This window comes from Procambarus clarkii, chromosome 31 (genome assembly GCF_040958095.1).
Source record: "Procambarus clarkii isolate CNS0578487 chromosome 31, FALCON_Pclarkii_2.0, whole genome shotgun sequence".
NCBI lineage: Eukaryota > Metazoa > Arthropoda > Malacostraca > Decapoda > Cambaridae > Procambarus > Procambarus clarkii.
Window position 1 is genome coordinate 28,039,180 of NC_091180.1, and position 27,198 is coordinate 28,066,377.

The 27,198-nt window shown below is 40.2% G+C and overlaps 2 protein-coding genes, 1 non-coding gene and 1 pseudogene across 3 annotated transcripts; 3 read left to right on the forward strand and 1 right to left on the reverse strand.

Annotated features, from left to right (window-relative positions):
* The first annotated feature begins 673 nt into the window (after positions 1-673).
* On the forward strand, positions 674-3,557 carry LOC138349613 (uncharacterized). The gene is made up of 2 exons (XM_069334610.1): positions 674-750; positions 2,626-3,557. The coding sequence occupies exons 1-2, from the start codon at positions 730-732 to the stop codon at positions 3,007-3,009; spliced, it is 405 nt and encodes a 134-aa protein (XP_069190711.1). The 5' UTR covers positions 674-729; the 3' UTR covers positions 3,010-3,557.
* A 3,279-nt stretch (positions 3,558-6,836) lies between these two features.
* LOC123758825 (ATP-dependent RNA helicase A-like) lies at positions 6,837-9,166 on the forward strand (annotated as a pseudogene).
* Positions 9,167-15,251: 6,085 nt separating this feature from the next.
* On the forward strand, positions 15,252-26,556 carry LOC123758824 (uncharacterized). Its single transcript, XM_069334237.1, has 4 exons — positions 15,252-15,571; positions 17,549-18,505; positions 22,749-22,856; positions 25,523-26,556. Exons 1-4 carry the CDS (start codon positions 15,470-15,472, stop codon positions 26,318-26,320), a joined length of 1,965 nt encoding a protein of 654 aa, XP_069190338.1. The 5' UTR covers positions 15,252-15,469; the 3' UTR covers positions 26,321-26,556.
* Positions 19,744-19,860, reverse strand: TRNAL-CAA (transfer RNA leucine (anticodon CAA)). The gene is made up of 2 exons: positions 19,823-19,860; positions 19,744-19,789 (listed from the first exon to the last, which is right to left on the reverse strand). It is a non-coding gene; the product is annotated as a tRNA-Leu (tRNA).
* Positions 26,557-27,198: the final 642 nt, after the last annotated feature.

Here is a 27,198-nt window from a genome sequence, read left to right on the forward strand (position 1 = left end):
CCGGCATTTTGTCAAAGGTTTCCCCGATTATTCCCGAGGTTTTTTCCCAGCTTAATTATAAATTGAAGTAATGTCTTTATATTTGCGGCTTCGCCGCATGGATGCCCAGAAAGCGTAAGTCGATGAAATAAAATAAAGTATGTCAGACGCTCGAGGCATTTTCAAAATCCCTTCCCAGGACGAGCTAGGTGACTAGTGGAAGGAACCAGAACGAGAGGTCACATCAAATATATACCCAAATACGAGGAAGATGCATTATAATGAATTTCGTAGTTAGGATGGCGAAGAAGTGGAGGCAAGACTCCATGCACATATTGAACGTCATCTTTAAGGCGGAAGCCCACAAGAGGACGGATAGATAACCTCTTGCGCCAAAGAAGATCCATCACCTGCGACCATCAGGTTGTGGCGCCAAGCTAAACAAGACAAGACTCTGTTTATGATTTTTTTATCTTGTACCAGGAAGGTCATCGGGGATGCTGGAGCATCATTGGTCAATAAATTTTCGGTACTCACGTCGACAAAGGTGCTTCAGGCTTTCCTTAGGACACGATTCTGCTCTGATGGTTTGTGATTCATCAAGCTTGATTGGTGTTGAGGTAGCTGGCAACCAGGTGGCGAACAAGGGAAGAAATGTGTCGCTATAAATGCCTGGAGGAGGATGAGCAGTGCCAGTCTTCATTGACCACTGCTTCTACTGGTGTTGGAGTGAATTGAGCTCTGGCAGTCATGAGGATCCTGAATGCACTCGTGAGTATTGTATAACTGCACTCCAGTTAATTTTGTTTACCTTCAACCCACTGAAGTCACAATTGATGCTATCATAAAGAAGTGTCAATCTTGAGACTCATTCAATAGAAAGTATCAGTCTAAGGGCTCACTCATGAGAAAATATCAGTCTTGTGACACATGTTAAGCGACATCAAATGCAAGATGACTTAAACATCGAAGTCATCCATGCTAATAAGCGCAAAATAAATTGCAGGAAAATCATGCATAGTGGAAACAAAAACGATACAACCAACTGGAAGAAAATTGTAAAACCAACGGAAGGAAAAAAAACAGAGTAGGCATCAAAATTGGTTAAGAGAAAATTAGGTTTTACTAGGAGACTTTTCCAGTTTTTATCGAGAAGCGATTATGTGTACAACTGGTCCCTGACAGGAGACCAGCATCGTGTTGGGAAGATGCTCCTCGAACGAATCAAATTCAAACCTGTTTAACAACATTTGAATTAACAAGGTTTTGAAATGCGAAGAATAAAAGGGGACAATACAAGTATTTTTAATTATTAATGACTAGTTTTATTTATGAGAGTTCATATGATTTATTTACCCACACTTTTGTATTTGTGAATTTTATGTAAAGATTTACACCAGGTCTTTCCCACTCTCCTAAGTGCTCTGTCAATGTCTGAGTGTGTGGTTAGGACGAGACTTGCATCTCAACGACTAATGCGGCTGTTACCTGTTTTTGTTTGTTGTGTAAGACTCAGCTACTGGGAACAAAAAGTTCCAAAGTAGCACGGGCTATGGTGAGCCCGTAGTGGACTTACCCGGCACAGGAGCGGGGCTGTAACTGGTGCGTCGGGCTGTTACCTCGGATAAAATCCCCTTATCCTTCTTGACCTCGTGACCATGTCACCTCTGTTCCCGACTGCCGATGCACCTGCGGTGAAGTCTTTTGTGGAATGAAGATATTGAAGACATTCCAACCTATACATTCCACAGAAGACATCACCGCAGGTACATCGGCAGTCGGGAACAGAGGTGACATGGTCAGGTCAAGAAGGATAAGAGGATTGGATCCGAGGTAACAGCCGCATTAGTCGTTGAGATGTAAGTCTCGTCCTAAACACACACTCAGACCTTGACAAAATACTCAGGAGAGTGCGAAAGACTTGGTGTAAATCTTTACATGAAACTCACAAATACAAAAGTGTGGGTTTTTATCCTATGTTATTATGTCTGTGAGAAGACATTCTTAATACATATTTATTTATAAGATTGCTTTAGTATTGATCAATTAACATTGGCGTACAATAATGGTTTTAAAAACAAGTACTTTTCTTCTCTTCAAGTCCACTCATGACATATTTGTGCCTCTGTGATCCCTCGATAAACAGTATTTTATACAGTATAAAACAATGCAGTATAAAGTATTGTTTGACTCTAAAAGTCTGTTGCTGCTGGTTTGTGCAGTCAGAACGGACTGCACAAACCGTTGCAGTCCGTTTGAATCAGAATCTGAATCCTGAGTCAGATTCCCAAGCCAGGCGAGACGTTTGGCCACTTTTTCCTTACACTTGATGCTTCAGTTCTCCTAGCAAAAAATAAGTACCCGTAAGAAAGTCAACTGCTATGAGTTTCATCCTGAGGAAAGGTCATGGTTTGCGCACGGGGACCTCGCGGTAAGTTCAGCAGCCTAGCCTCCTCAATGAGAAACCAAACACATACACCACCACCACCACCACCACCACCTGCTTGCATCGCTACCATCCTACATGAATACACTTAAAATCTGCTAGATCACTTACGAATAATATACCTGAGAAATAATGAACCTATTAAATGTGTGTACTCGAGCCAAAAACCTCTGTTCTTACGTTAAATATATCATTTGCAGTTAGTGACGGCGGCGCTGGTGGGGGCTTCTCCAGCTGGTCCTCATGGAAGTGGCACCTGGGGAGCCAGCTACGGTGCAGGACCCGGAGACCACGTCGGTGCCTCTGGTATTATCCGTGCTCAGCTTGTTGGTAGGCATACCAGCACGACTGGTGGCAGTGTTGGCAGCGTTAATGACAGCTACAGAAGAGAGCGCCAAGGTCCAACTATCATCCGTGCTGAGCTTGTTGGCAGGCATACCAGCACGACTGGTGGCAGTGCTGGCAGCGTTGATGACAGCTACAGAAGAGAGCGCCAGGGTCCAAGTATCATCCGTGCTGAGCTTGTTGGCAGGCATACCAGCACGACTGGTGGCAGCGGTGGGAGCTATGGAGTTAAATATTAGGGACTTATTATTGACCATTACAAGTCTGTTGACAGCTTCACCTGGCTTTGGTTCTGGCGGTGCCACTATAAATCTAGGTTAAAGGTAGTGTAAATAAGCAAACCGTTTAAGATAGATGGTAGGATGAAATAAATAAAGCCAATTACCAACTAGAATATGTTAATGGCAATGCAACTTCTATAAACCGTTGTCAAGTGTTCAGTTGGATACTCGCAGTTTACTGTAATTATCCCTTGTATTAAATGAGTTTTTATCTCTCTCACACAAAATTTCAAGTGCCAATTTACTGTACTACTTCATTCAAATATAAAGCTTATGAAAAAATAAAACATAATATATAATTATTTTTTAAATGGTTAAATAACCATAAATTCATAGAAATTTGCTAAAGAGTTTCACATAACAACCACCGTGTTTTGAGAAAGAAAACATTTTTGTTGTTTTGTAACTGATTTTAACTTCACACACACACACACACACACACACACACACACACACACACACACACACACACACACACACACACACACACACACACACACACACACGAGATGAAATACATGTGTATAAATACAAGGAAAAATACACAGAAGCAAATACATGTGTGAATAAGTGAAGTATATACATATGTGTAACATATGTGTAACTAAAATACATATGTGTAACTAAAAGAGTAAATACACGGCTGCAAATGTCACACTAGGCCTAACCACCGAAGTTCCCGCAGAAAAGGCATGTTATAACAATACAGGAATCTGCAGAGGGCCAACTGTCCCTTTTAAATTACTTTGATACCCAAAACACACTCATTCACATAGTTTGTCTAACCTACGCTTGAAACAACCCAGCGGCCCCACGTCTATTATGTTACCTGGTAACGTCTTCCATAAGCCTATAACACTGCTCAAGCCAGTATTTACACCAAGACCATTTTTGTTCATAAGTTTACCCATCGATCACAGTACTAGAATTATATATTAAAATTTAAACTTACTTTACTAAACCACTGTACCTTACTGCATCGTTACCTGTACCCACACTGTAACGTTACCTGCACCGCACTGTATCATTAACTGTACTCCACTGCACCATTACCTGTACCACACTGTACCATTACCTTCACCCCACCATCACTATCTGCACCCCCACACTACCATTATCTGTACCCCACTGTATCATTTCCAGTGCCCCTCTGAATCTCTATCTGTACCCCCCTACTGTATCGATACCAGTATTCCACAGTATCACAACCTGTACCCTCACTGTATCATCACAGTACCCCATTACACCACACCGTGCACCATACTCTACCGCTCTCTGTTATTTCTCATTTATTGCATGTGTGATAATGGTATGATAGACAGAATACTTAGGAGCTACAAGCATTTTGTCCCAAGAGTGTAACACTTATATGTTGTGCTTACTATATTAACCTGCAATGTTAAATGCGATTCTTGTACTGTGATTTGTGAATTTATACTCACTAGATTTATGCGCCCCTTGAGGGACTTGAAGTAGAGGGTTGAAATAGCATAAGCTACGCTATCCCTTTGAGATGTATTTATTGTCTCAATAAACGTATTTGAATTTGAATCTCTCGTCTTAGTCTCCATATCCCGCATAAAAACAACATTAAATTACACTAACTTTGTACCAACGCCCGGCTCCCAAAAGGGAGCCGGTCGGCCGAGCGGACAGCACACTGGACTTGTGATCCTGTGGTCCCGGGGTCGATCCCGGGCGCCGGCGAGAAACAATGGGCAGAGTTTCTTTCAACCTATGCCCCTGTTACCTAGCAGTAAAATAGGTACCTGAGTGTTAGTCAGCTGTCACGGGCTGCTTCCTGGGGGTGGAGGCCTGGTCGAGGACCGGGCCGCAGGGACACTAAAGCCCCGAAATCATCTCAAGATAACCTCAAGATAACGCCATAAAGCCTATATTCCTGCAGGTTTTCTCGGTGTAATTTAATAATGAATTGATGTATAATGCATATTATGGAATAAAGGAATACTGTAATCGAATTTGAATTAAGATTAAAAATAATATAGATGAGAAGTGTGAATGAATAAACTAAGATATAACATATGAACAAAGATTCCATAGATATAACATCTGAACAACGATTCATTTGGAGATTAAATGTGAAGAATGTTATCTGCTTTACAGTTACAACAGATAGCATTCTTTCCTTCAACAAAGATTAATTATGAGATACTATTTGAACAAGGATTCTTTTAGCGATATTTGAACAAAGATTCCCTTAGAGAAAGCATTTACACAATGATTCCTTTATAGATAACATGTGAACAAAGCTTCCATTAGATAGCATTTGAACAAAAAATGCTTAAATATGACATGTGAAGAAAGATTACTTTAGAGATAATATTTGAATAGACTTCTTTAGAGATAACATTTGAGCAGACTTCTTTAGAGATAACATTTGAAAAAAAAATGTCTATAGATACAATTTGAACAAAGACTGCTTTAAGGATAACATTTAAATAGATTAGTTTACATAATATTTGAACAAAGATTCATCAAAATAACATTTGAACAAGCATTAATTTAGAGATAATATTTGAACAAAGATTACTTTAGCGATAACATTTATATAATGATTACTTTAGAGATAGCATTTGAACAAAGACTCATTAAGAAATAACATATGAACAAAGAATACTTTATATACAACTTTGGAAAAAATATTTTAGAGATAACATTCGAACAACGAATGCTTTACAGATAACATTTGAACAATAATACTATATAGAAAATATCTAAACTAAGAATACTTTACAGATAACGTTTGAACAAAGAATACTTTAGAGGTAACATGAACAAGGAATACTTTCGGGATAACATTTGAACAAAGAATTCTTTCGAGATAACATTTGTACAAAGACCGATTTAGCTAACATTTAAACAGCGGTTGTTTTAGATAACATTTGAAAAAAGAATTCTTTAGAAATAACCTTTGAACAAAGACTACATTAAAGATAACACATGAACAGAGAATACTTTAGAGATAACACATGAACAAAGAATACTTTAGAGATAACACATGAACAAAGAATACTTTAGAGATAACATTTGAACATAGAGTTGTAGAAAGATAACATTTGAACAAAGAATAATTTAGCCAAAACATGTAAACAAAGATGGCTTTAGATAGCACCAAGGTGTATCTGCGGCAAGTTAAATGTCCAACAAAAGCCGTGACTAATCATTGGACTTGGTTAAATAACTTATAAAACACAAGATATGCATAAACAGAATTTATTAGTGACACGCTGGCTGAAACAAAGGTTCACATTCAGGCCCCGAGATGGCAACACCGTCACAATGCCAATTCTTTCCTTTTACCCGGGTCTATATTTTTACATTTTGTATTCGACGTTCAAGCTGATTAGTAATCAGGATTTCATTTTGGGACACATTAATAGTGTTTTAACTTGTTCACATGTGCTGCTTTGTTGCTGAAGGGTCAGACTCTAAGGGTGCGTGAGGTGGGTGAAACAGGCAGTGAAAAGATAGGAACTATGTTTCACACCTATGATGAGTACAAGGTCACTGTTGTATCATTTCAGGTAACGGAGCCGAGGCAGTCTCAGAACAAGGAAGTATATGTCTTTTTTTTTGTGCACGAGGAAGGTCGTGGATGTGTCATGCGCTGTGATTGGTTTACAACAATGGCATCTTCATGTTATAAGTGCCTTCTCAACCTTCTCCTGGGCACGATTCTACCCTGTTGACTCATTTGCAAATCGATGTTGATGTTGAGGTGGCTGGCAACTTGAAGATGAGCAGGAAGGAATGTATGAGTATAAATACCTTTAGGAGGATGAGCAGTGGCAGTCCCCGTTGATCCCTGCTGCTGCCAGTGTGGGAGAGAGCTGGGCTCTAGCAATCATGAGGGTCCTGAATGCATTCGTGAGTATTGTGCATCTTTATGCATAAGATATATATATATATATATATATATATATATATATATATATATATATATATATATATATATATATATATATATATATATATATATATATATATTGGACCATCGGAGCCTCGAACTGCAGACTACAAAAGAACAGTCCACAGCTCAACCTACTGAGCCACCAGCACCCACATTAGAGAAGGATCTCAGAGACACTAATCTGCTGTCCAACTGGAATTTTAGGCCTTCCCTGGGGTGCCACTTTGGCATGAAGGTGTTAGGTGATCCTCGTCCCAGTCATATAAATTGCTAGTCACCATTTCATTCACTTTGGGCCATCGGAGCCTCGACCATAGACCACAAAATCACAGCCTGCAGCTCTACATACTTATCAACCAGCACCCACAATAATCTTGATACTGACCAAGCATCAAGTATACTTTTGTTTTGAACATAGGCCAGGGCTAAAGTAAACTTTCAGTGGATATACAAGAAGCTGGGGTATACTTTTCGGTGTACATGTCCTTTGGCATACGAAAGATGCTTGATAGTGAATATGTGGCTCTCTCTAACGACGGCGGGTCTTTCTTTGGGCCACCAAGTCTCATCTCTTAGGTCAGGTCGCAGGTGTAGTGGACAGACCAACTATCTCCAGCTGTTATGGGGTTTTTCAAATCACCGTATACCTTGCTGTATTTAGGCAAACATCCTTCTTCACAGAGGTAGATGGTAGTACTGGTAGTACAGGAGATGTAGCTGCTACTTTGGAGTCAGTCATAAAATACATATGTCATTGAGATGGAACTAGTCACTGATGTGAAATTTGCCATTCATTATGTCAATTTCAAGTGGAAAGTCACTTCACTCATTAGCGTTTTGTAATTACAGAGTATTTTGTTTGAAAATTAAAGAAAGAGGAACTATATGCAAATTATAGTTCTTGATTGAGTCAAGATGCAATTTACGTCTTGCATAAAGTCGTGCTTGATCTAAAACTAAAATGCAATAGAAATATGAATATCTACTTTAAATTCAGCAAAATGTATGAGGCTAAATTATGAATACAGTATTTCCAACTGAAACTATAGTCTCAATCCTAGCTTTAAATTCTAGCTGATGATGATATTACATGATTTTCATACTATGTAATGCAGGCTTTGTCAGTTATCATACCCATGTTTTAAGAATTAATACAATGTTTGTTATGAATGTGCGTTTGTGTATTCTAGAGAACACGAGTCCATACACTCTAATCATTGCAGGTGGTGACGGCGGCGTTGCTGTGTGGTGCTCTTGCTGAACCTGCCCCCGGTTGGCATGGCAGCGGCACTGGCAGTTATGGTGGAGGTGGAGGCCACGGCGGTGGAGGCCATGGTGGCGGAGGCCATGGTGGCGGAGGCCACGGCGGTGGCGGTGGCGGCTACGGAGGTATACGTCAAGGACCCAGTATTGTCCGTGCCCAGCTCGTTGGACACCACACAAGTACAACAGGTGGTGGTGGCGGCGGCTACGGAGGTGGCGGTGGCGGCGGCTATGGAGGTGGACGTCAAGGACCCAGTATTGTTCCGTGCCCAGCTCGTTGGACGCCACACAAGTACAACAGGTGGTGGCGGCGGTGGTGGCGGCTACGGAGGTGGCGGTGGCGGCGGCTACGGAGGTATACGTCAAGGACCCAGTATTATCCGTGCCCAGCTCGTTGGACGCCACACTAGTACAACAGGTGGTGGCGGCGGTGGCTACGGCGGTGGCGGTGGTGGCGGCTACGGAGGTGGACGCCAAGGGACCCAGTATTATCCGTGCCCAGCTCGTCGGAAGCCACACCAGCACAAGTGGCGGCGGTGGTAGGATATGGTGGCAGTATTGGAGGATGGTAGTTTTGGCGGTGGTAGCTTTGGCGGTGGTAGCTTTGGCGGTGGTAGCTTTGGCGGTGGCGGCATTGGTGGTAGAAGGTATGGCAGCGGTGGCGGAGGCGGTGGTAAGGGCGGATGGTAAACATGCAAATATTCACCATTTGAGTAACGAGTTTCAGCAACAATACAGTATTCATTTAGTTTGTGCAAATTCTTCAGCAAGTTTCCGCACTGGCATACGTGCTGTTGCTTTCAGAGTCTGGTAATCAAATGATTTTCCGAATACTTAAAATCTTAATTTCAAAATTTTAGCTAAAAATGATAATGTACTGTATAGAAAACGTTTGACGAAAGTAATAAAAAGAGTACTGTAGTTGTAATGCGATTTATTAATACCACGACCATTTTTTGCTTCTCAAAATGTATGTTCTGTTACTTAACATTGTGATATCTTTGACTTGCACTTCATTTATATAAAAAAACGTTAACACTCTACAACCATGTTGTAAAGCGAACCCCAGACCAACATGACGCCAGACACATACCCCAGACCAGCATGACACCAGACACATACCCCAGACCAACATGACGCCAGACACATAGCCCAGACCAACATGACGCCAGACACATACCCCAGACCAACATGACGCCAGACACATACCCCAGACCAACATGACGCCAGACACATACCCCAGACCAACATGACGACAGACACATACCCCAGACCAACATGACGCCAGACACATACCCCAGACCAACATGACGACAGACACATACCCCAGACCAACATGACGCCAGACACATACCCCAGACCAACATGACGCCAGACACATACCCCAGACCAACATGACGCCAGACACATACCCCAGACCAACATGACGACAGACACATACCCCAGACCAGCATGACGCCAGACACATACCCCAGACCAGCATGACGCCAGACACATACCCCAGACCAGCATGACACCAGACACATACCCGCAGATCATCGTGGCGACAGACACATACCCCAGATCATCGTGGCGACAGACACATACCCCAGATCATCGTGGCGACAGACACATACCCCAGATCATCGTGGCGACAGACACATACCCCAGATCATCGTGGCGACAGACACATACCCCAGATCATCGTGGCGACAGACACATACCCCAGATCATCGTGGCGACAGACACATACCCCAGATCATCGTGGCGACAGACACATACCCCAGATCATCGTGGCGACAGACACATACCCCAGATCATCGTGGCGACAGACACATCAATAAATAAATGTTTTATAAAATATGCACCTCTGCTCAAGATGTAGGTCTCGAGAATTGCACTCTACAACTCATATGTGTAAGATATGTGATCAAGACGTTCCCGGTATTATATGTGATCAAAACATTCCCGGTACGATATGTGTTCAAAACGTTCCCGGTTGTATATGTGATCAAGACGTTCCCGGTAGTATATGTGATCAAGACGTTCCCGGTAGTATATGTGATCAAAACATTCCCGGTATTATATGTGATCAAAATTTTCCCGGTACGAAATGTGACTAAGAAGTTTCCGGTACGAGATGTGATCAAAACGTGCCCTGTACGAGATGTGATTAAGAAGTTTTCGGTACGAGATGTGATTGAGATGTTCCCGGTACGAGATGTGATCAAAACGTTTAGGGTACGAGATGTGATCAAAACGTTTAGGGTACGAGATGTGATCAAAACGTTTAGGGTACGAGATGTGATCAAAACGTTTAGGGTACGAGATGTGATCAAAGCGTTCAGGGTACGAGATGTGACTAAGAAGTTCGCGGGCCGAGTGTGTTACTAAGAACATATTATAATTCCCGCTGTCGGGAATAATGAGTTAGTCTGTACACATGTCAGGTTATTACTTAAAAATTAATCGTGTATAAATATAAAGATGTTCACTAATTCGCTCTAGTGATATAATTCCGCTGTCGGGAACAGGAAGCCAATACTTAGGGCCTCACTAGGTCAACTACCGATCTTTCGCAGGATAACAGCCTACAACAGTGTTGCTTAATTCCCGGGTACTGTACTTATTTTACTGATAGGTGAACACAAGCTATCAGGTGAAAGGAAACGTGCCCAACCGTTTTGATCCCGCTTGGGGATTGGGTTTAAACTATTGAACCCTTCACAGTAATCTATGTCCTGCAGTTCTGTTAATTCCAACATAAATCGTTAAGGCTTCTAACATGGATGACAATTTTTCTGACAGAAAAATGAGGGCAGTAATTAGAGGCAATGTATCAGACTGAAGAAATGCCACGAGTGGAGTACCACAGGGTTCAGTTCTTGCACTGATAATGGTCATTGTCTACATAAACGATCTACCAGATGAAACACATAATTTTATAAACATGTTTGCTGATGATGCTACAACCCGTTCTCGAACTTTCGTACAAACAATATTGACTTATTAAATAAGTGCATATGTGACATTGTGAATATTTTAGTTTACCTTGAAAAGCTTCATAGAAAACACCGACCTTACCTAACCTTCTTAGTATGTTAAGATAAGCATCTTATTGCTTCGTAATTATAATTATTACTTAACTCATACCTATAATAGGTTAAGTAATAATTGTAATTAAGAAGCAATAAGATGCTTATCTTAACATACTAAGAAGGTTAGGTAAGGTCGGTGTTGTCTATGAAGCTTTTCAAGGTAAACTAAACTATTCACAATAAATTAGTATGTCACATATGCACTTATTTAATAAGTCAATATTGACTGTACGAAAGTGCGAAAACGGGTTGCAACCGATGCTAAGATAATAGGGAAAATAAGAAACTTAGATGATTGACACATCCTTCATGATCACCTCGACAAAATAAGTGGATGAAGCACCACTTGACAAATGGAATTTAATGTGAATAAATGCCATGTTATGGAATGTGGAATTGGAGAACATAGACCCCCACACAACCTATATATTATGTGAGAAATCTTTAAAAAAAATTCTGATAAAGAAAGAGATCTAGTAGTGGTTCCAGATAGAAAACTATCACCTGAGAACTACATAAAGAACATCGTGCGAGGAGCCTTTGCTACACTTTGTAACATCAGAATTGCTTTTAAATACATGGATGGCGAAATACTAAAGAAATTGTTCACGACTTTTGTTAGGCCAAAGCTGGAATATGGAACGGTTGTATGGTGCTCATATCTTAAGAAGCACATCAACAAACTGGAAAAGGTGCAAAGCCATGCAACTAAATGGCTCCCAGAACTGAAGGACAAGAGCTACGAGGAGAGGTTAGAGGCATTAAATATGCCAAAACTGGACGAGAGAAGGAAAAAAGAGGCGATATAATCACTAAATACAAAATAGTAACGCGAATCGATAAAATTGATAGGGACGAATTCCTGAGACCTGGAACTTCAATGAACAAGAGGTCATAGATTTAAACTAACTAAACAAATCTGCTGAAGAAATATAAGAAAATTCACATTAGCAAACAGTTTTTTTATTATTATTATTATTTTCTACCACAGACGTGGCCACACATTAACAATGCTAAACAGAACATATACATTTTTTTCCGTCCTCCATGGACAGGGTTAGAGATTTGTTAAACATATAGTTCAGGGATTTGGTAGACGGTTGGAACAAGTTGGGTGAGAAGGTGGTGGAGGCCAAAACCGTCAGTAATTTCAAAGCGTTATATGACAAAGAGTGCTGGGAAGACGGGACACCACAAGCGTAGCTCTCATCCTGTAACTGTACTTATATAATTACACAGAGAAGAGGGGAAAGACAAACCTGAAAGAAAGAAAGAACAGCCCGATATGGACACTTGAGAGTATTTTAGCCTGAAATGCTAAAAGGGTAATACAAGCAGGTCACAAACGTGATAACCAGGTCAGAGCATTTTTAGAGAATACAAATGTAAATAGAACTGATAAAAACAACAAAAATGCATAGAAGCTAAGGAAGATTAATAATTTCCCTAAGATTTAAAAAGAGGTAAATATTCCCATTATATAATTATCTGTACATATAATTAAAGTACCATGTATATAATTATACACAAGCTGATGACCACATCCTCTCATATAAGAGTGATGACATCATCTCACCCTAAAGTGATGACCACACTAGTTTATACTAGTGATGATAATATCCTCTCATAGTAGTAATGACAGCATCCTTTCACAATAAGATGGAACAGCAGAGATAAAAAAAAAAATACCATGAGCACAACAGAAAACCTCATTATAGTGCTCGTCGAGAATGTTAAGGTCAACATCCACCCCACACATGGCCCTAGCGCGGCAAGTCTGTCTATGACGTAAAGTCTCCCGAACGACCGAACCTTACAAGAACGCAATACCTCTACCGGATTTCTTACAAAAGACATTCCTATGGAAGTTTATAAGATGTATCACCCGTTATTACATTTATCTGTATTCATAGATGAAGAGGGGGAGATTTTTCATGAAAAGTTATTTTATATAAATAAGGGGCACCACCTCTGGTGCAATTGTGGAGACCCATAGCCTCGGGGAAGGAAATAAAGAGCATTCAGGGGAAAAGTTGTCGTTTGACTCTAAATACGTGTGAGGATTTGTTTTTCCTACTATCCCTTTTTATCAGTATATATTTGATTATACAAGGTTACAGTTGCAAATCTGATTGGTTGGAACATATGAACATTAAAAAAGCATGTATCAAGTGTCAATAGGTATCACACGTCAGTGTATTGTGACAGCATGTATCATGTGTTAGTATATATTGTGTCAGTGTATCACATGTGTCAGCATTTATCACGTGTCAAGAGTGTATCACATGTGTCAGCATTTATCACGTCAGTATTTATCTCTCGTTAGTATGTATTATCTATCAGTATATATCACGTGGGTACAATATCACATGACATTATGTATCCACGTGTGTCAATATCATGTGACAGCATCTATCACTCTTACTGAAGCGAACATTAGTCATAAATGCTCATACTCCGTCTAAGGAATACAGAAACAAGTGACACTGAGTGGGCCAGCCATAGACTTCGGGCCCGCGCGAGAATAGCCCTGAAAAAAAAAAATCTACCACGTTTTTCAATATGTAAATCGTGTAACATATCACATGAATCAGTATAACCAACCTGTTAGTATGTATCACTTGTTTCAGTATGAGTCAGGTGTATCAGAATCACCTGTTAGTCTGTATCTCTTGTTTTCAGTATGAGTCAGGTGTTTCATTATTACTGTCAGTATATATTACGAATAAGTATGTATCACCTGTCAGTATCAAGAGGTGCTAGACCTGAAAACCAGCGGGAGGGAAGTCAGTGTGGCTGGGGGTGGATCCGGGCTTGGTGTTGATATTTTGGAAATGTCCGCGTTTTTACTACTATGGACAAAGTATGAAGAGTAGAAATTACTTACAATTTTTTACCGAGATCAGTATCCAATGTTTTACAGCTACTAATGGCTTTTACATTTTTGTTATCATAGTATTTGGCAAGACCATATCTGGTGGCCTGGGCCAAAATCGTCATCGGAGTCAGTGTGTGAGCGTGGTTCATTGTTCTCTTGAATTATGGAGACCTTGATCCGACCATGTTGGGCATGGGAGCCGGTCGGCCGAGCGGACAGCACGCAGGACTTGTGATCCTGTGGTCCTGGGTTCGATCCCAGGCGCCGGCGAGAAACAATGGGCAGAGTTTCTTTCACTCTATGCCCCTGTTACCTAGCAGTAAAATAGGTACCTGGGTGTTAGTCAGCTGTCACGGGCTGCTTCCTGGGGGTGGAGGCCTGGTCGAGGACCGGGCCGCGGGGACACTAAAAGCCCCGAATTCATTTCAAGATAACCTTCAAGATGTACCCCACAGAAAGCAGGAGACCTATCACTATACACAGTGAAATAAACCTCAAGTGAAGGTTGTACTTAAAAGGTTTGGTTTCAACACACTTAATCAACTCACCAAAGTTTGCCAGTGTAAACTGAGATGACGGTCCAAGGATTTAGGAAAAAAACGGATAAATACATTAAAAGCTCTATTTGTTTTGTATCATATGATAAGGAAAACAGCAAATATAATGTGGCTGTTCTGTATATTTAATTTCTCATACATAAAGAAGGAGCAAGGAATGTATATTAAAAGACTAGGATCAGTTAGTGTTTACATTAACCCGCCCTCATCAAGGTGAGGGCTGCCAGCTGGCTCCTGCTCGCAAGTCAAGGTTGAATGTTGCAGACTGACTATAGCAGTCCCCCCTAAACTTTACACCGAGTTAACCTATATTACTGGTGATCTGTTATTAACAAAATTCTGACACTAATGAGTTCTGTTTTACACTAAAAACATAAAATGCTATACAGAAAATTGGCAGAGGTCTCTTTTAATTAGCGTGTGACTGGAGACAGCACAAGGTCAACGTTGTGTCTTACAGGTAACGGAGGTAAGGTATCCTGGGTACGAGGAAGTAATCTGTTTATGTTTTTTTTTTGCATTAGAAGGTGGAAGGTCGTTGGTTTAACATACGCTGCAACTGGTCAACAATGGGATCCACTTGCCATAAGGGTCCTTTACACCTTTCCAGAGTCAAGATTTTGCACTGTTGCAGAGGGGCCATCGTAAACAATTATTGGTATTGAAGTAACTGGCAACCAAGTGAATAGCAGAAAGGAATATGGCAGTATAAATGCCTGGTGGAGGAGGAGCAGTGTCAGTCCCTGTTGACCACTGCTGCTGCTGGTGTGGGAGCGAGCTGGGCTTAGCAATCATGAGGGTCCTGAATGCACTCGTAAGTATCGCACAATTTACTATTATTCGGGTTTATGTTTTATTCTCTAAATGATTCATCTTTCACACAACTTAAGTTTGTTGTTGGGGTTAAAGCTTATCTGCCACGAGGATAACTAAAGCCATAAAATGAGCATACTGGCCACCCACCAACTATTATTTACTAAGGAACATAGTCGAATACTAAAATTTATTTACAGCGTACACTCTAGAGAAGCTGGATCACCGCGGTATTTGGACTGTGATAAAATCACAGGGAAAGTATGCGATGACGGGAAGATAAATGATTGTCACAAAACTTAAACGTTCTTGGAGTAGGTATAACACCACGTCTATAACCGGAGGAACACATTAACAAGATGACATCCGCGGAGTACGCAAACCTGGCGAACATTCATCCCGTCATGAAATTGTCGTACTAAAGTGCCCTAACCTAACCAACCAGAGGGCCCCACGAACATAAAATGGGACATTTTGTCAATTTTGCGATCCTATAATTTTCTTATACATCAGTTTTTGGCTTTAGGTAAAGTATACGTCAAAATGCGACGTGCTATAAAGAGAACAGGTTGCCCAGGACAAGGGAGCTTTCAGCTCATTAATGGCTACTTACCATCATTAATGGTTCATTACTAGCAATATATAAGACAATCTAAAGGTTTGCTACAAGTTATTAACAAATTTGACAGAATCATAATGTTTAGTATGAACAGGGGCAGGACGAGAGGGTGTCGGTGGAAACTCGAAACTCAGATGAGCCATAGCACTTCTTAAAGAAGTGCTATGGCATAATAATATAAGGAAGCACTTCTTAGGTATAAAAACAGTGATCAAGTGGAATGAGCTGAAAGGGGAGGTAGTTGAGGTTAACTCGACACATAGTAGGCGTGATAAGAAGCAAAAAGGTCGGAAATTATTGTATTAGGTGAGTGGCGACTATAAAGCTAGGCACAGGAGCTGAAACGCTCCTTTCAAACTTATATAGGCCGGTACACACCACACATATACAAACTACAAATATAATACCACATTCTTTTAAACCATTTAAGCACAATTCTAGAATATTTTAAACTATCGTGAACGGAAGACCCTATAATGTTTGTCTATCTCCCCTAATACTTGAAATCATACACCTTATTTTAACGAAACTTACTTTAATGAATAAGGTCTTAAATCATACACTTGCAATGGTTGCTAACTCCTTTCATAACTATTCATAAAAAAATATTACTATTGAGCACGGTCATAATCCCCCATAAAAAAAGCCTCACTAAAGAAATAAAACTTTCTAGTGACAGTCACATTAATCCTATCAACCTTTATATAATATTATCCTGTTGAAACACGTATCTTCTCAACTCCTCACATCATAATTACCCTCAATAAACATAAAAAAATAGTCACAGTCAAGAGCAAAGTACATGATGTGCGCAATGTTGTTTGCCACTTGCACCATGAAGAACAATTGAAAGTATATATAAATGTAATAATTTCCCTTGTAAATTAATGTAAATATAATCTCCAATATTGTAAATCATTTAAAGAAAAATAAGTATAACATTTAGGGGTTTAAAGTTCATGTTCTGTGATAATGAAACATTTGTTTACTGAGAATTATACTTCTGTATATGTAATGTAGTATTGCCATGTAAAATTTATGTATATATGATTTACATTGTATTTTATTAAATAAAGATAAAAAAAAATGTCAATTACACTTTAAGTTTTCTAAAACGTGTATGTAATATGTATAAATGATAAATATTTGATTCGGAAATGATAAATTCTAGTGTTAACTTTCCCGTGATAATTATATTTGATTCCAACATCAGGCAAATAAGTATTAGATATTTTACAGATATATAATATAAAAAATTATTACTTATGTTCAGTCGTTAATAAAATATGCTTATACAGTATATATTATTATGTTGATTCAAGACATCACAAGATCATTCAGCCATTCTGATGCTTGCAGGTGGTGATGGCGGCGATGGTGTGTGGCATCCTGGCTGAGCTTGGCCACGGTGCAGGGGCCTATGGCAGCGGTGGCGGCCATGGTGGTGGCGGTCATGGTGGAAGCTCTGGTGGTATAGTGCGTGCCCAACTTGTTGGCAGCCACACCAGCACATCAGGTGGCGGTGGAGGTCATGGTGGTGGTGGTGATTACAGAGCAGCACGTCAAGGACCAAGCATAGTCCGTGCTGAGCTTGTTGGCAGCCACACCAGCACATCAGGTGGCGGTGGTGGTCATGGCGGCGGCGGTGGAGATTACAGAGCAGCACGTCAAGGACCAAGTATAGTCCGTGCTGAGCTTGTTGGCAGCCACACCAGCACATCAGGTGGCGGTGGAGGTCATGGTGGCGGTGGTGATTACAGAGCAGCACGTCAAGGACCAAGCATAGTCCGTGCTGAGCTTGTTGGCAGCCACACCAGCACATCAGGTGGCGGTGGTGGTCATGGCGGCGGCGGTGGAGATTACAGAGCAGCACGTCAAGGACCAAGTATAGTCCGTGCTGAGCTTGTTGGCAGCCACACCAGCACATCAGGTGGCGGTGGTGGTCATGGCGGCGGCGGTGGTGATTACAGAGCAGCACGTCAAGGACCAAGTATAGTCCGTGCTGAGCTTGTTGGCAGCCACACCAGCACAACAGGTGGCGGTGGTGGTCATGGCGGCGGCGGTGGAGATTACAGAGCAGCACGTCAAGGACCAAGTATAGTCCGTGCTGAGCTTGTTGGCAGCCACACCAGCACATCAGGTGGCGGTGGTGGTCATGGTGGCGGCGGTGGTGATTACAGAGCAGCACGTCAAGGACCAAGCATAGTCCGTGCTGAGCTTGTTGGCAGCCACACCAGTTCCAGTGGCAGCATTGGTGGTGGCAGTATTGGTGGTGGCAGCATTGGTGGTGGAAGTTATGGTGCTAAGAGCGGATGGTAAATACAAATTTGTGTGCAATGATTTCAGGACACTTGCAAGATTTTGTTAATCTTGTGCTAGGCTTTCAGCAATGGCCCTATACTGTTATTTTTAATCTAGTAGGCCAAATGATTTGAATAAATATAATCATTTGTCATTTCTAGTTTCTAGCTTAAAATTAATATGTGCACCATTGTATTCTTTTATGAAGTTGGTTCTATCAGGAGAATTAATAAAATATTTTGTAAAAATGTAATTTCTTTATTTCTGAATGATAATAGAGAATGGATATACTGAAAATGACAAAATGGTATCAAAAGTACTAAACGAAAAACTCCGGAAAGTTTTCACACTTGAACCTGAACTGCTCATTGAAGACAAAGAAGAGAACTCATGCCTGATATTGACATTATATGACAAGACGGCAGTGATGAAACTGAAGATAGGAGGATGAGTCCATTATCTTCATAGTGCCAGACAATGTCCAATCAATCTAGTTTAAAATATTAGATCACACTAGAAGTGATGACAACATCCTCTCACACTAGAAGTGACTGCCCACATTTTCTCACACTAGAAGATGATGACCACATTTTCTCACACTGGAAGTGATGACCACATCCTCTCACACTAGAAATGATGACCACATCATCTTACATTAGAGGTGATGACCACATCCTCTCATACTAGAAATGATAACCATATCGTCTCATACTAGAATTATGACCACATAATCTCACACTAGGACACTAGGGTGATACCTACATCCTCTCACATTTTGTATAACATTATCTCACACAAGAGTGATGACCACATCCTCTCAGACAAGAGTGATGTCCACATCTTCATCCACTAGTGTAATGACAACATCTCATACTAGAATGGTCAGAAGATAAAATCAGAATAAAAAAAAATAAGACGTTTTAGTGCCTGCAGAGAACGTGGTCAACAAGCAATTCACACATCAGTGACATATGCTAGGTTATCTGCTTGAGGTTATCTTGAGAGGATTTCGGGGCTGAGCGTCCCTGCGGCCCGGTCCTCGACCAGGCCTCCTTTTTGTTACACATCCCCCAGGAAGCAGCCCGTAGCAGCTGTCTAACTCCCAGGTACCTATTTACTGCTATGTAACAGGGGCATCAGGGTGAAAGAAACTCTGCCCATTTGTTTCCGCCTCCACTGGGGATCGAACCCGGAACTTCATGACTACGAATGCCGAGCGCTGTCCACTCAGCTGTAAGGCCCCAGAAAATCCTTGTCAGGAGTGGGATTCGAACCCACGCCCTCAGAGAGGGACCAGAATGCCCATGGCCCCTCTATTGGAAGGGAAGTTACCTTGAGTCTGGCGCCTCAGACCACTTGGCCATCCTGACGAAAGGTCAACCCATTCTCCTGTTTAGATAGTAGTTTTTGTAACTAGGTGCACCATAGTACAAAGATTGGCATTCTAAGCAATTAGATAGAAGAACTTTGTACTACTCACTTTATAGTAACAAAAATGAAGCAAAAAAAAAAAAAACTTAAATATTCTTAGGCCTAGTATAGCACACATATGTACTATATTAGGCTTCAGATATTGTGTATTTGGCCTAGGAAGGTTAAGATAGGTTAGTCTGTTTTGTCTTTGCAACATATGTAGAAAATAGTTTTCCAGTTTGTCCAACTCAATACAGTAGTGCCGATTTCTACTTTCTAATTTCGTTGTGCGTCGGTATATACACTATGGTCCTCATCGTTACTATAAGTATTACCAAAACAGCAGGATGCGCTGGCTAGGTCGGCCAACATAAAAACAGCTTTTAGAAATTTGCGCAAGGAATCATTCAGAGCCTCGCATGACATATGTGGCAAATGTTAGACCTGTTCTAGACTATGTGGCTTCTGCAAAGAGTCCATATCTTGTCAAGATCAAGGCAAAGTTAGAGAAATTCCAGAGATATGCGACAAAATTAGTCCCAGAATTAAGAGGTATGAGTTAAGAGGAAATGCTACAGGAGTTAAACTTCCCGCTGTAATGGGGAATAATGTAAAAACATTTGTAATGGGAGAATTCAAATAAATGTAATGGGGAGAATGGAAATTAATTAAACACGTAATGGGGGTCATGGGGAATGTACAGTCAACATGACAGAGGGAAGTTCCTGGTACGTTACAAAGTGTCAAGGAATTAATAAAATAATGTTCAGAATTAAATAAAATAAAATGCACAACGAAATATATAATGTCACACAGGCAAATTTGAGTTAAAATATCTCTCCATAATAACCAATGAACAAATAAACACAATTATTTTAAAGCAAATCTAAAAAAAAAGATTAATACAAGATATTTGCATATATATTTTCAACTCAAACAAGATATCAGAGTATAATATATGGAAATTTATCACTCACCCAATATTAATTAACCTAAGAACAAGCGTAAGAGCAAGTGAGACTGATGTGTACTGTAGCAGCTCTCTGGTCCATCATAGAAAGGAAACAATTTCACAACTCAGGCAGCCATCTCTCTCTCTCTCTCTCTCTCTCTCTCCCTGGTTACTGCTATCTGGCTGTATGTCCTCTGAAATCTGGTCTTATATACAATTTCATGATACAAAACTAAGCTAACTTCAACCGGCTCAAAATAACTCTTAACAAAACCTTTAGTTGACATATTTTACCCATCAACAGATTCCTCGATCAAATGATTTTCCGGACAATCAAGATGCTAACATCAGCAACAAAGGACGATGATGTTAGCAACCTTGGCAGGAGGTCTTAGTAAGAAGTTAGCAGGAGGTTTTAGTGTGAGTATCTCACACTCTGAGGGTTGCTTCCTGGAAGTATATGTATGTTCGCGTGTGGTAGAGAGAAATATATGTAGGCGACATAACTGAGGAAAAAATAGATCCGTTAGAAAGGCGGGGTCCAAGAGCTAATATCTCGATTCTGCAGGCACAATTAGTAAATACACACACACGCACACTATTAAGGAAGATTGATCGTAAAAAAGCTTTCTTAAGGAATAGTAATAAATACTCTGCAGTAGAGCAATCACTATATACACTGAAATAAACCTCAAGTGAAGGTTGTCTTATATAACACCTGTCACTTAAAAGCTTTAGTTTCATCAAAGATCATAAACAACCCGGCAAAGTTTACCTCTGAAAGCTAAGATGATGGTTCAAGGCTTGAAAAAAAAACTAGATAACCACATTACACACAGAAATCACACTAACGTGATGCATCAAATGAACAAATCCACAAGGACCGTGACGAGGATTCGAACCTGCGTCCGGGAGCATCCTAGACACTGCCTTAATCAACTGAGCTACCAACCCGTCCTCTTGAGCTACGACAGGGTAAAAGAATTGAAACCGAAGTTCTACTGAACTTACTGGATCCCGCAGCCTCTCCGAGGCACAAACCAGGGTTTTACACAATTCCTGTCGATTTGTGCCTCGGCGAGGCTGCGGGATCCAATAAGTTCAGTAGAACTTCGGTTTCAACTCTCTTACCCTGTCGTAGCTCAGTCGATTAAGGCAGTGTCTGGGATGCTCCCGGACGCAGGTTCGAATCCTCGTCACGGCCCTTGTGGATTTGTTCATTAGATAACCACACATTAAAAGCTCTTTCTATGTTCTGTGTCAAATACCGAAGAAAACAACAAATATAATGTCCATCGCCTGTATATTTTATTTCTCCCACATAAAGAAGGAGCAAGGAATAAATATTAAGAAGCTAAGATCAGTCAGTGTTTACATTAATCCGCCCTCATCAAGGTGAGGGCTGCCAACTGGCGCCTGCTCACAAGTCAAGGCTCAATTGTGCTGACTGGCTATAGAATTTCCCCCCTAAACTTTACATTGAGGTAAGTTGTATTACTGGTGATATGCTATTAACAAAGCTCTTACACTGATGAGTTCTGTTATGCAATAACAAAATAAAACGCAGTAAAACAAATGTGACACAGGTCTCTCTCTCAGTGAGTTTGTGACTGGAGACAGCACAAGGTCAACGCTGTGTCGTTACAGGTAACGGAGGCAAGGTATCTTGGGTACGAGGAAGTAATCTGTTTATGTTTTTTTGCATTAGAAGTTGGAAGGTCGTTGGTTTAACATACGCTGCGACTGGTCAACAACAATGGGATCCACTCGTCATAAGGGTCCTTTCCACCTTTCCAGGGGGGCCAAATTTTTGCACTTTTGTGCTAGCCATTGCAAAGATTTATTGGTATTGAGATAGCTGGCAACCATGTGAAGAGCAGGAGGGAATGACAGTATAAATGCCTGGAGGACGAGGAGGAGCAGTGCCAGTCCTCGTTGATCACTGCTGCTGGTGAGGGAGCGAGCCAAGCGCTACCAAATATGAGGGTCCTGAATGCACTAGTGAGTATTGTACAATTCTACTGCAACTCGGGTTTATGTTTTATGTTTACTTTTTAATATAATTCATCTTGCACACAACTTGTTTTCGTGTTAGGCTTAAGGCTTATAAGTCGCGAGGGTTATTAGGGCCGAAATACCAGTTTACTGCCCAGCCAGTAAACTGTAGTCCTAAACATAGCTCAATACTAAAACATAATTCAAGACTAAAGTAAACTCCCTGAATATACACTTGAGAAGTTGGGAAACTTCAGTGAGAGTATCCCTGCGTGCTTAACACATTCTCTGGGAAGTAAACATAGGGGACATGTGAAAATAAGCGACGCACTCAAGGCGGCAGGCTGGAGGGTTACTCGGTAAACAAAATATTGAAGTTTTTGCGAGGCAGGATCAAGTATAACATTTGGAGTTTACGGCTCATGCTGTGTGATGATATAAAAAAATTGTTTACTGAGAATTAAGTACACATATATTATGTAGTATTTCCCCTTGTAAATTGATGTACATATGATCTTTATATTGTATATTATTTAATAAAGAAAAAAGTGGCGACTATAAAGCCAGACCCAGGAGCTGAAGCTGGGTTTTGAAACCGAGTATACATAGGCCAGTATACATGTATATATACACAAACTACAATTATATGACCACACATTATTTTTAACTATTTAAGCATAATTTTAGAATTGTTTAAATATCATCAAAGTAAATGGAAAACCCTGGAAAAATGTTTGTCATATATCCCCTAATACTTTAAATCATAGGTTAACGAATTAGACTTGAAATCCTACATATTATATTAACGAATCCTTCACCTTATTTTAACGAATAAAACTTCTATGAATTCTACTTCAAATCATACACGTTAACTTAACGAATCATACTTTAATGGATAAGACTTTAAATCATACACTACAGTAGTTATTAATTGTTTTCATAGCAACCCATATAATGTATTACTACTGAGGGTTACGATCACGAAACAAAGAAGCCTCATCATGCAGATAGAACTTTTTAGTGACGTTACATTAACTTTATCAACTATCATATAATTGTATCCTGCAGAAAATACACACATGGTCTTCAATACTTACATGATAATTAGCTTCAGAGTAAAGGATTATAAAGTCGTATTGAAGGGCAAAGAGTAGCATTGCGTGCAGCGTTATGTTAGGTGCTTTTACTAGTAAATGCAAGTGAAAAATGCCAATAACATTTTTTAGTAAAATGTATATATGAATGGTAAATATTTAATTTAAGAATTATAATTCCAGTGGTTACTTTCACTTCATAATTACACTTGATACTATCATCAGGCAAATAAAATTTCAAATATTATATTAGGTATTTTAAAACTAGATATTATATGACTATACAATATTACTCAGGTTCGGTAATATTACTATTTATATCTATAATAGATATATTCTTATAGATATACTATCTATATCTATAAGAATGTTTGATTGTCCAAGGTTGGAGGCCAGACGCTTCGGGGTAGCCTCACCCAACTTTGCAGAGGAAATGGTAGAGACGTGTTAGAGAGACGCTTAGACGTTAGAGAGACGTTAGGTAGAGACGCTCGTGTTAAATGCTTTAGGAAACCTATCGAGACATTTATATTGCATTTATTGAACCCCCCCCCCCCCATGCGATTTTCATGGCGTCAAGTGTGAAATATTTGATGTTTTTCCCTAAACGCTAAATGGGATTATAATAGTATATTTTCTCTGGGAGATCCCAATAGTTGTTTCAATGCTTCTTGATAATAAATTTTGAGAGAAGGAAGAAGCGGGGAAGAGGGGAAGGACATGGGGAGAAAAAGACGGAAAATAGTTAAAGAAGGAAAAGGGGGAAGATGGAGAATAAGGGTAGGAAGGGACGAGGATGGAGAATGCGGGTAGGAAAGTGGGAAGGGGGAGGGAAGATTGGGGAACAGGAGAGGGGCAGGAAAGATGGAAGATGTGGGAAGAGGGAGGAAATAAGATTATTATTATTAACATCTTTATTGACAAAAATTAATTACAATTTGCCTAATCTGAGGAATTCAATTAGGTCTTATTAGAGTGAGGATAATGCTGGTATTCAATGTTCCACAGGACAGAGGATCATACACAAGACAATTGGTCTAAATTGCAGACTGAAGCACATATATATCATGGTTACAATAAACTACATTAGACTGTATACACGTTTCAATATACGAATATGTAAATACAACTTTCTGTTGTGCACTGCCACACAAGGGCAGGGATGGATTCATATAAGATGCAGCTTAAAAATAATATATATAAAATTGTTCTTTATTTTTTAAAATGGACAAGCAAATTTGTGATAAATTGTTAGGATGTCGTCCAGTACACCAGATTCAATTAAATAGTTACACAGTTGGTGGTACTATAGGCCAGGTCAAAAATCTTTTACGGCTTCACATTATTTTTTTTTATCTTTATTTAATACTATACAATATAAATCATACATACATCAATATAACAAGGAAATACTACATATACAGTGGTATAATTCTCAGTAAACAAGTGTTTCATATTATCACAGAGCATGAACTTTAAACCCCTAAATGTTATACTTTTTTCCTTAAATGATTTGCTTATATATGTTATGTGTATTAAAGACATCACAAGATCATTCAGCCATTCTGATGCTTGCAGGTGGTGATGGCGGCGATGGTGTGTGGCATCCTGGCTGAGCTTGGCCACGGTGCAGGGGCCTATGGCAGCGGTGGCGGCCATGGAGGTGGCGGACATGGTGGTGGCGGCCATGGTGGAAGCTCTGGTGGTATAGTGCGTGCCCAACTTGTTGGCAGCCACACCAGCACATCAGGTGGCGGTGGAGGTCATGGTGGCGGTGGTGATTACAGAGCAGCACGTCAAGGACCAAGCATAGTCCGTGCTGAGCTTGTTGGGAGCCACACCAGCACATCAGGTGGCGGTGGAGGTCATGGCGGCGGCGGTGGTGATTACAGAGCAGCACGTCAAGGACCAAGTATAGTCCGTGCTGAGCTTGTTGGTAGCCACACCAGCACATCAGGTGGCGGTGGTGGTCATGGCGGCGGCGGTGGTGATTACAGAGCAGCACGTCAAGGACCAAGTATAGTCCGTGCTGAGCTTGTTGGTAGCCACACCAGCACATCAGGTGGCGGTGGTGGTCATGGCGGCGGCGGTGGTGATTACAGAGCAGCACGTCAAGGACCAAGCATAGTCCGTGCTGAGCTTGTTGGCAGCCACACCAGCACATCAGGCGGCGGTGGTGGTCATGGCGGCGGCGGTGGAGATTACAGAGCAGCACGTCAAGGGCCAAGTATAGTCCGTGCTGAGCTTGTTGGTAGCCACACCAGTTCCAGTGGCAGTATTGGTGGTGGCAGCATTGGTGGTGGCAGTATTGGTGGTGGCAGTATTGGTGGTGGCAGCATTGGTGGTGGAAGTTATGGTGCTAAGAGCGGATGGTAAAATACAAATTTGTGTGCAATGATTTCAGGACACTTCCAACATTTTTTTGTTAATCTTGTGCTAGGTTTCCAGCAATGGCACAACACTGTTATTTTTAGAGTCTAGTAGGCCAAATGACTTGAATAAATAAATCCATTTGTCATTTCTAGATTCTAGGTTTAAATCAATGTGTGCGTTATTGTATTTTTTATGGAATTAGTTCTATCAAGAAGATTAATAAAAAAGTATTTTGTAAAGATGTTAATTTTATTCTTTATGAAATAATGTTAAAATTTCCACATATCTGTGGAACTCTTTATATATATATATATATATATATATATATATATATATATATATATATATATATATATATATAATATAAATATATATATATATATATATATATATATATATATATATATATATATATATATATATATATATATATATATATATAAATATATGGCAATGTCAGACCACGGAGGAAAATTGAAACATGAATTTCCTTAAGTACTTTCGTATATTAATACCTCTTCACCCCTTCTGAAGATGTATTAATATACGAAAGTACTTAAGGAAATTCCTGTTTCAATTTTCCTCCGTGGTCTGACATTGTCACATTTTTAATCACGTGTTTATTTTCGTGATACACACACACACACACACACACATATATATATATATATATATATATATATATATATATATATATACATAAAAGAGGGGGCGGCAGAGGCAAATACTCACGAAATGAGAGGCAAACGCTAAATTTTATCTGAATGCTCTCTATTTTTTCCTCCAATGCTATGGGTCCTCACAATTGTACCAGAGGTGGTACCTCTTTATAACTCGATAATTAGTTATACACGTCAGGTATCTCATTACTGTAAAATTAT

Bases quoted from the DNA above. Each gene is read 5' to 3' on its own strand.
- LOC138349613 (XM_069334610.1), top strand. From the start codon at position 730: ATGAGGATCCTGAATGCACTC. The intron at 751-2,625 runs GTGAGTATTGTA...TATCATTTGCAG, and splicing joins TGAGGATCCTGAATGCACTC to TTAGTGACGGCGGCGCTGGT.
- LOC123758824 (XM_069334237.1), top strand. From the start codon at position 15,470: ATGCCTGGTGGAGGAGGAGCAGTGTCAGTCCCTGTTGACCACTGCTGC. The intron at 15,572-17,548 runs GTAAGTATCGCA...TGATGCTTGCAG, and splicing joins TGAGGGTCCTGAATGCACTC to GTGGTGATGGCGGCGATGGT. The intron at 22,857-25,522 runs GTGAGTATTGTA...TGATGCTTGCAG, and splicing joins TGAGGGTCCTGAATGCACTA to GTGGTGATGGCGGCGATGGT.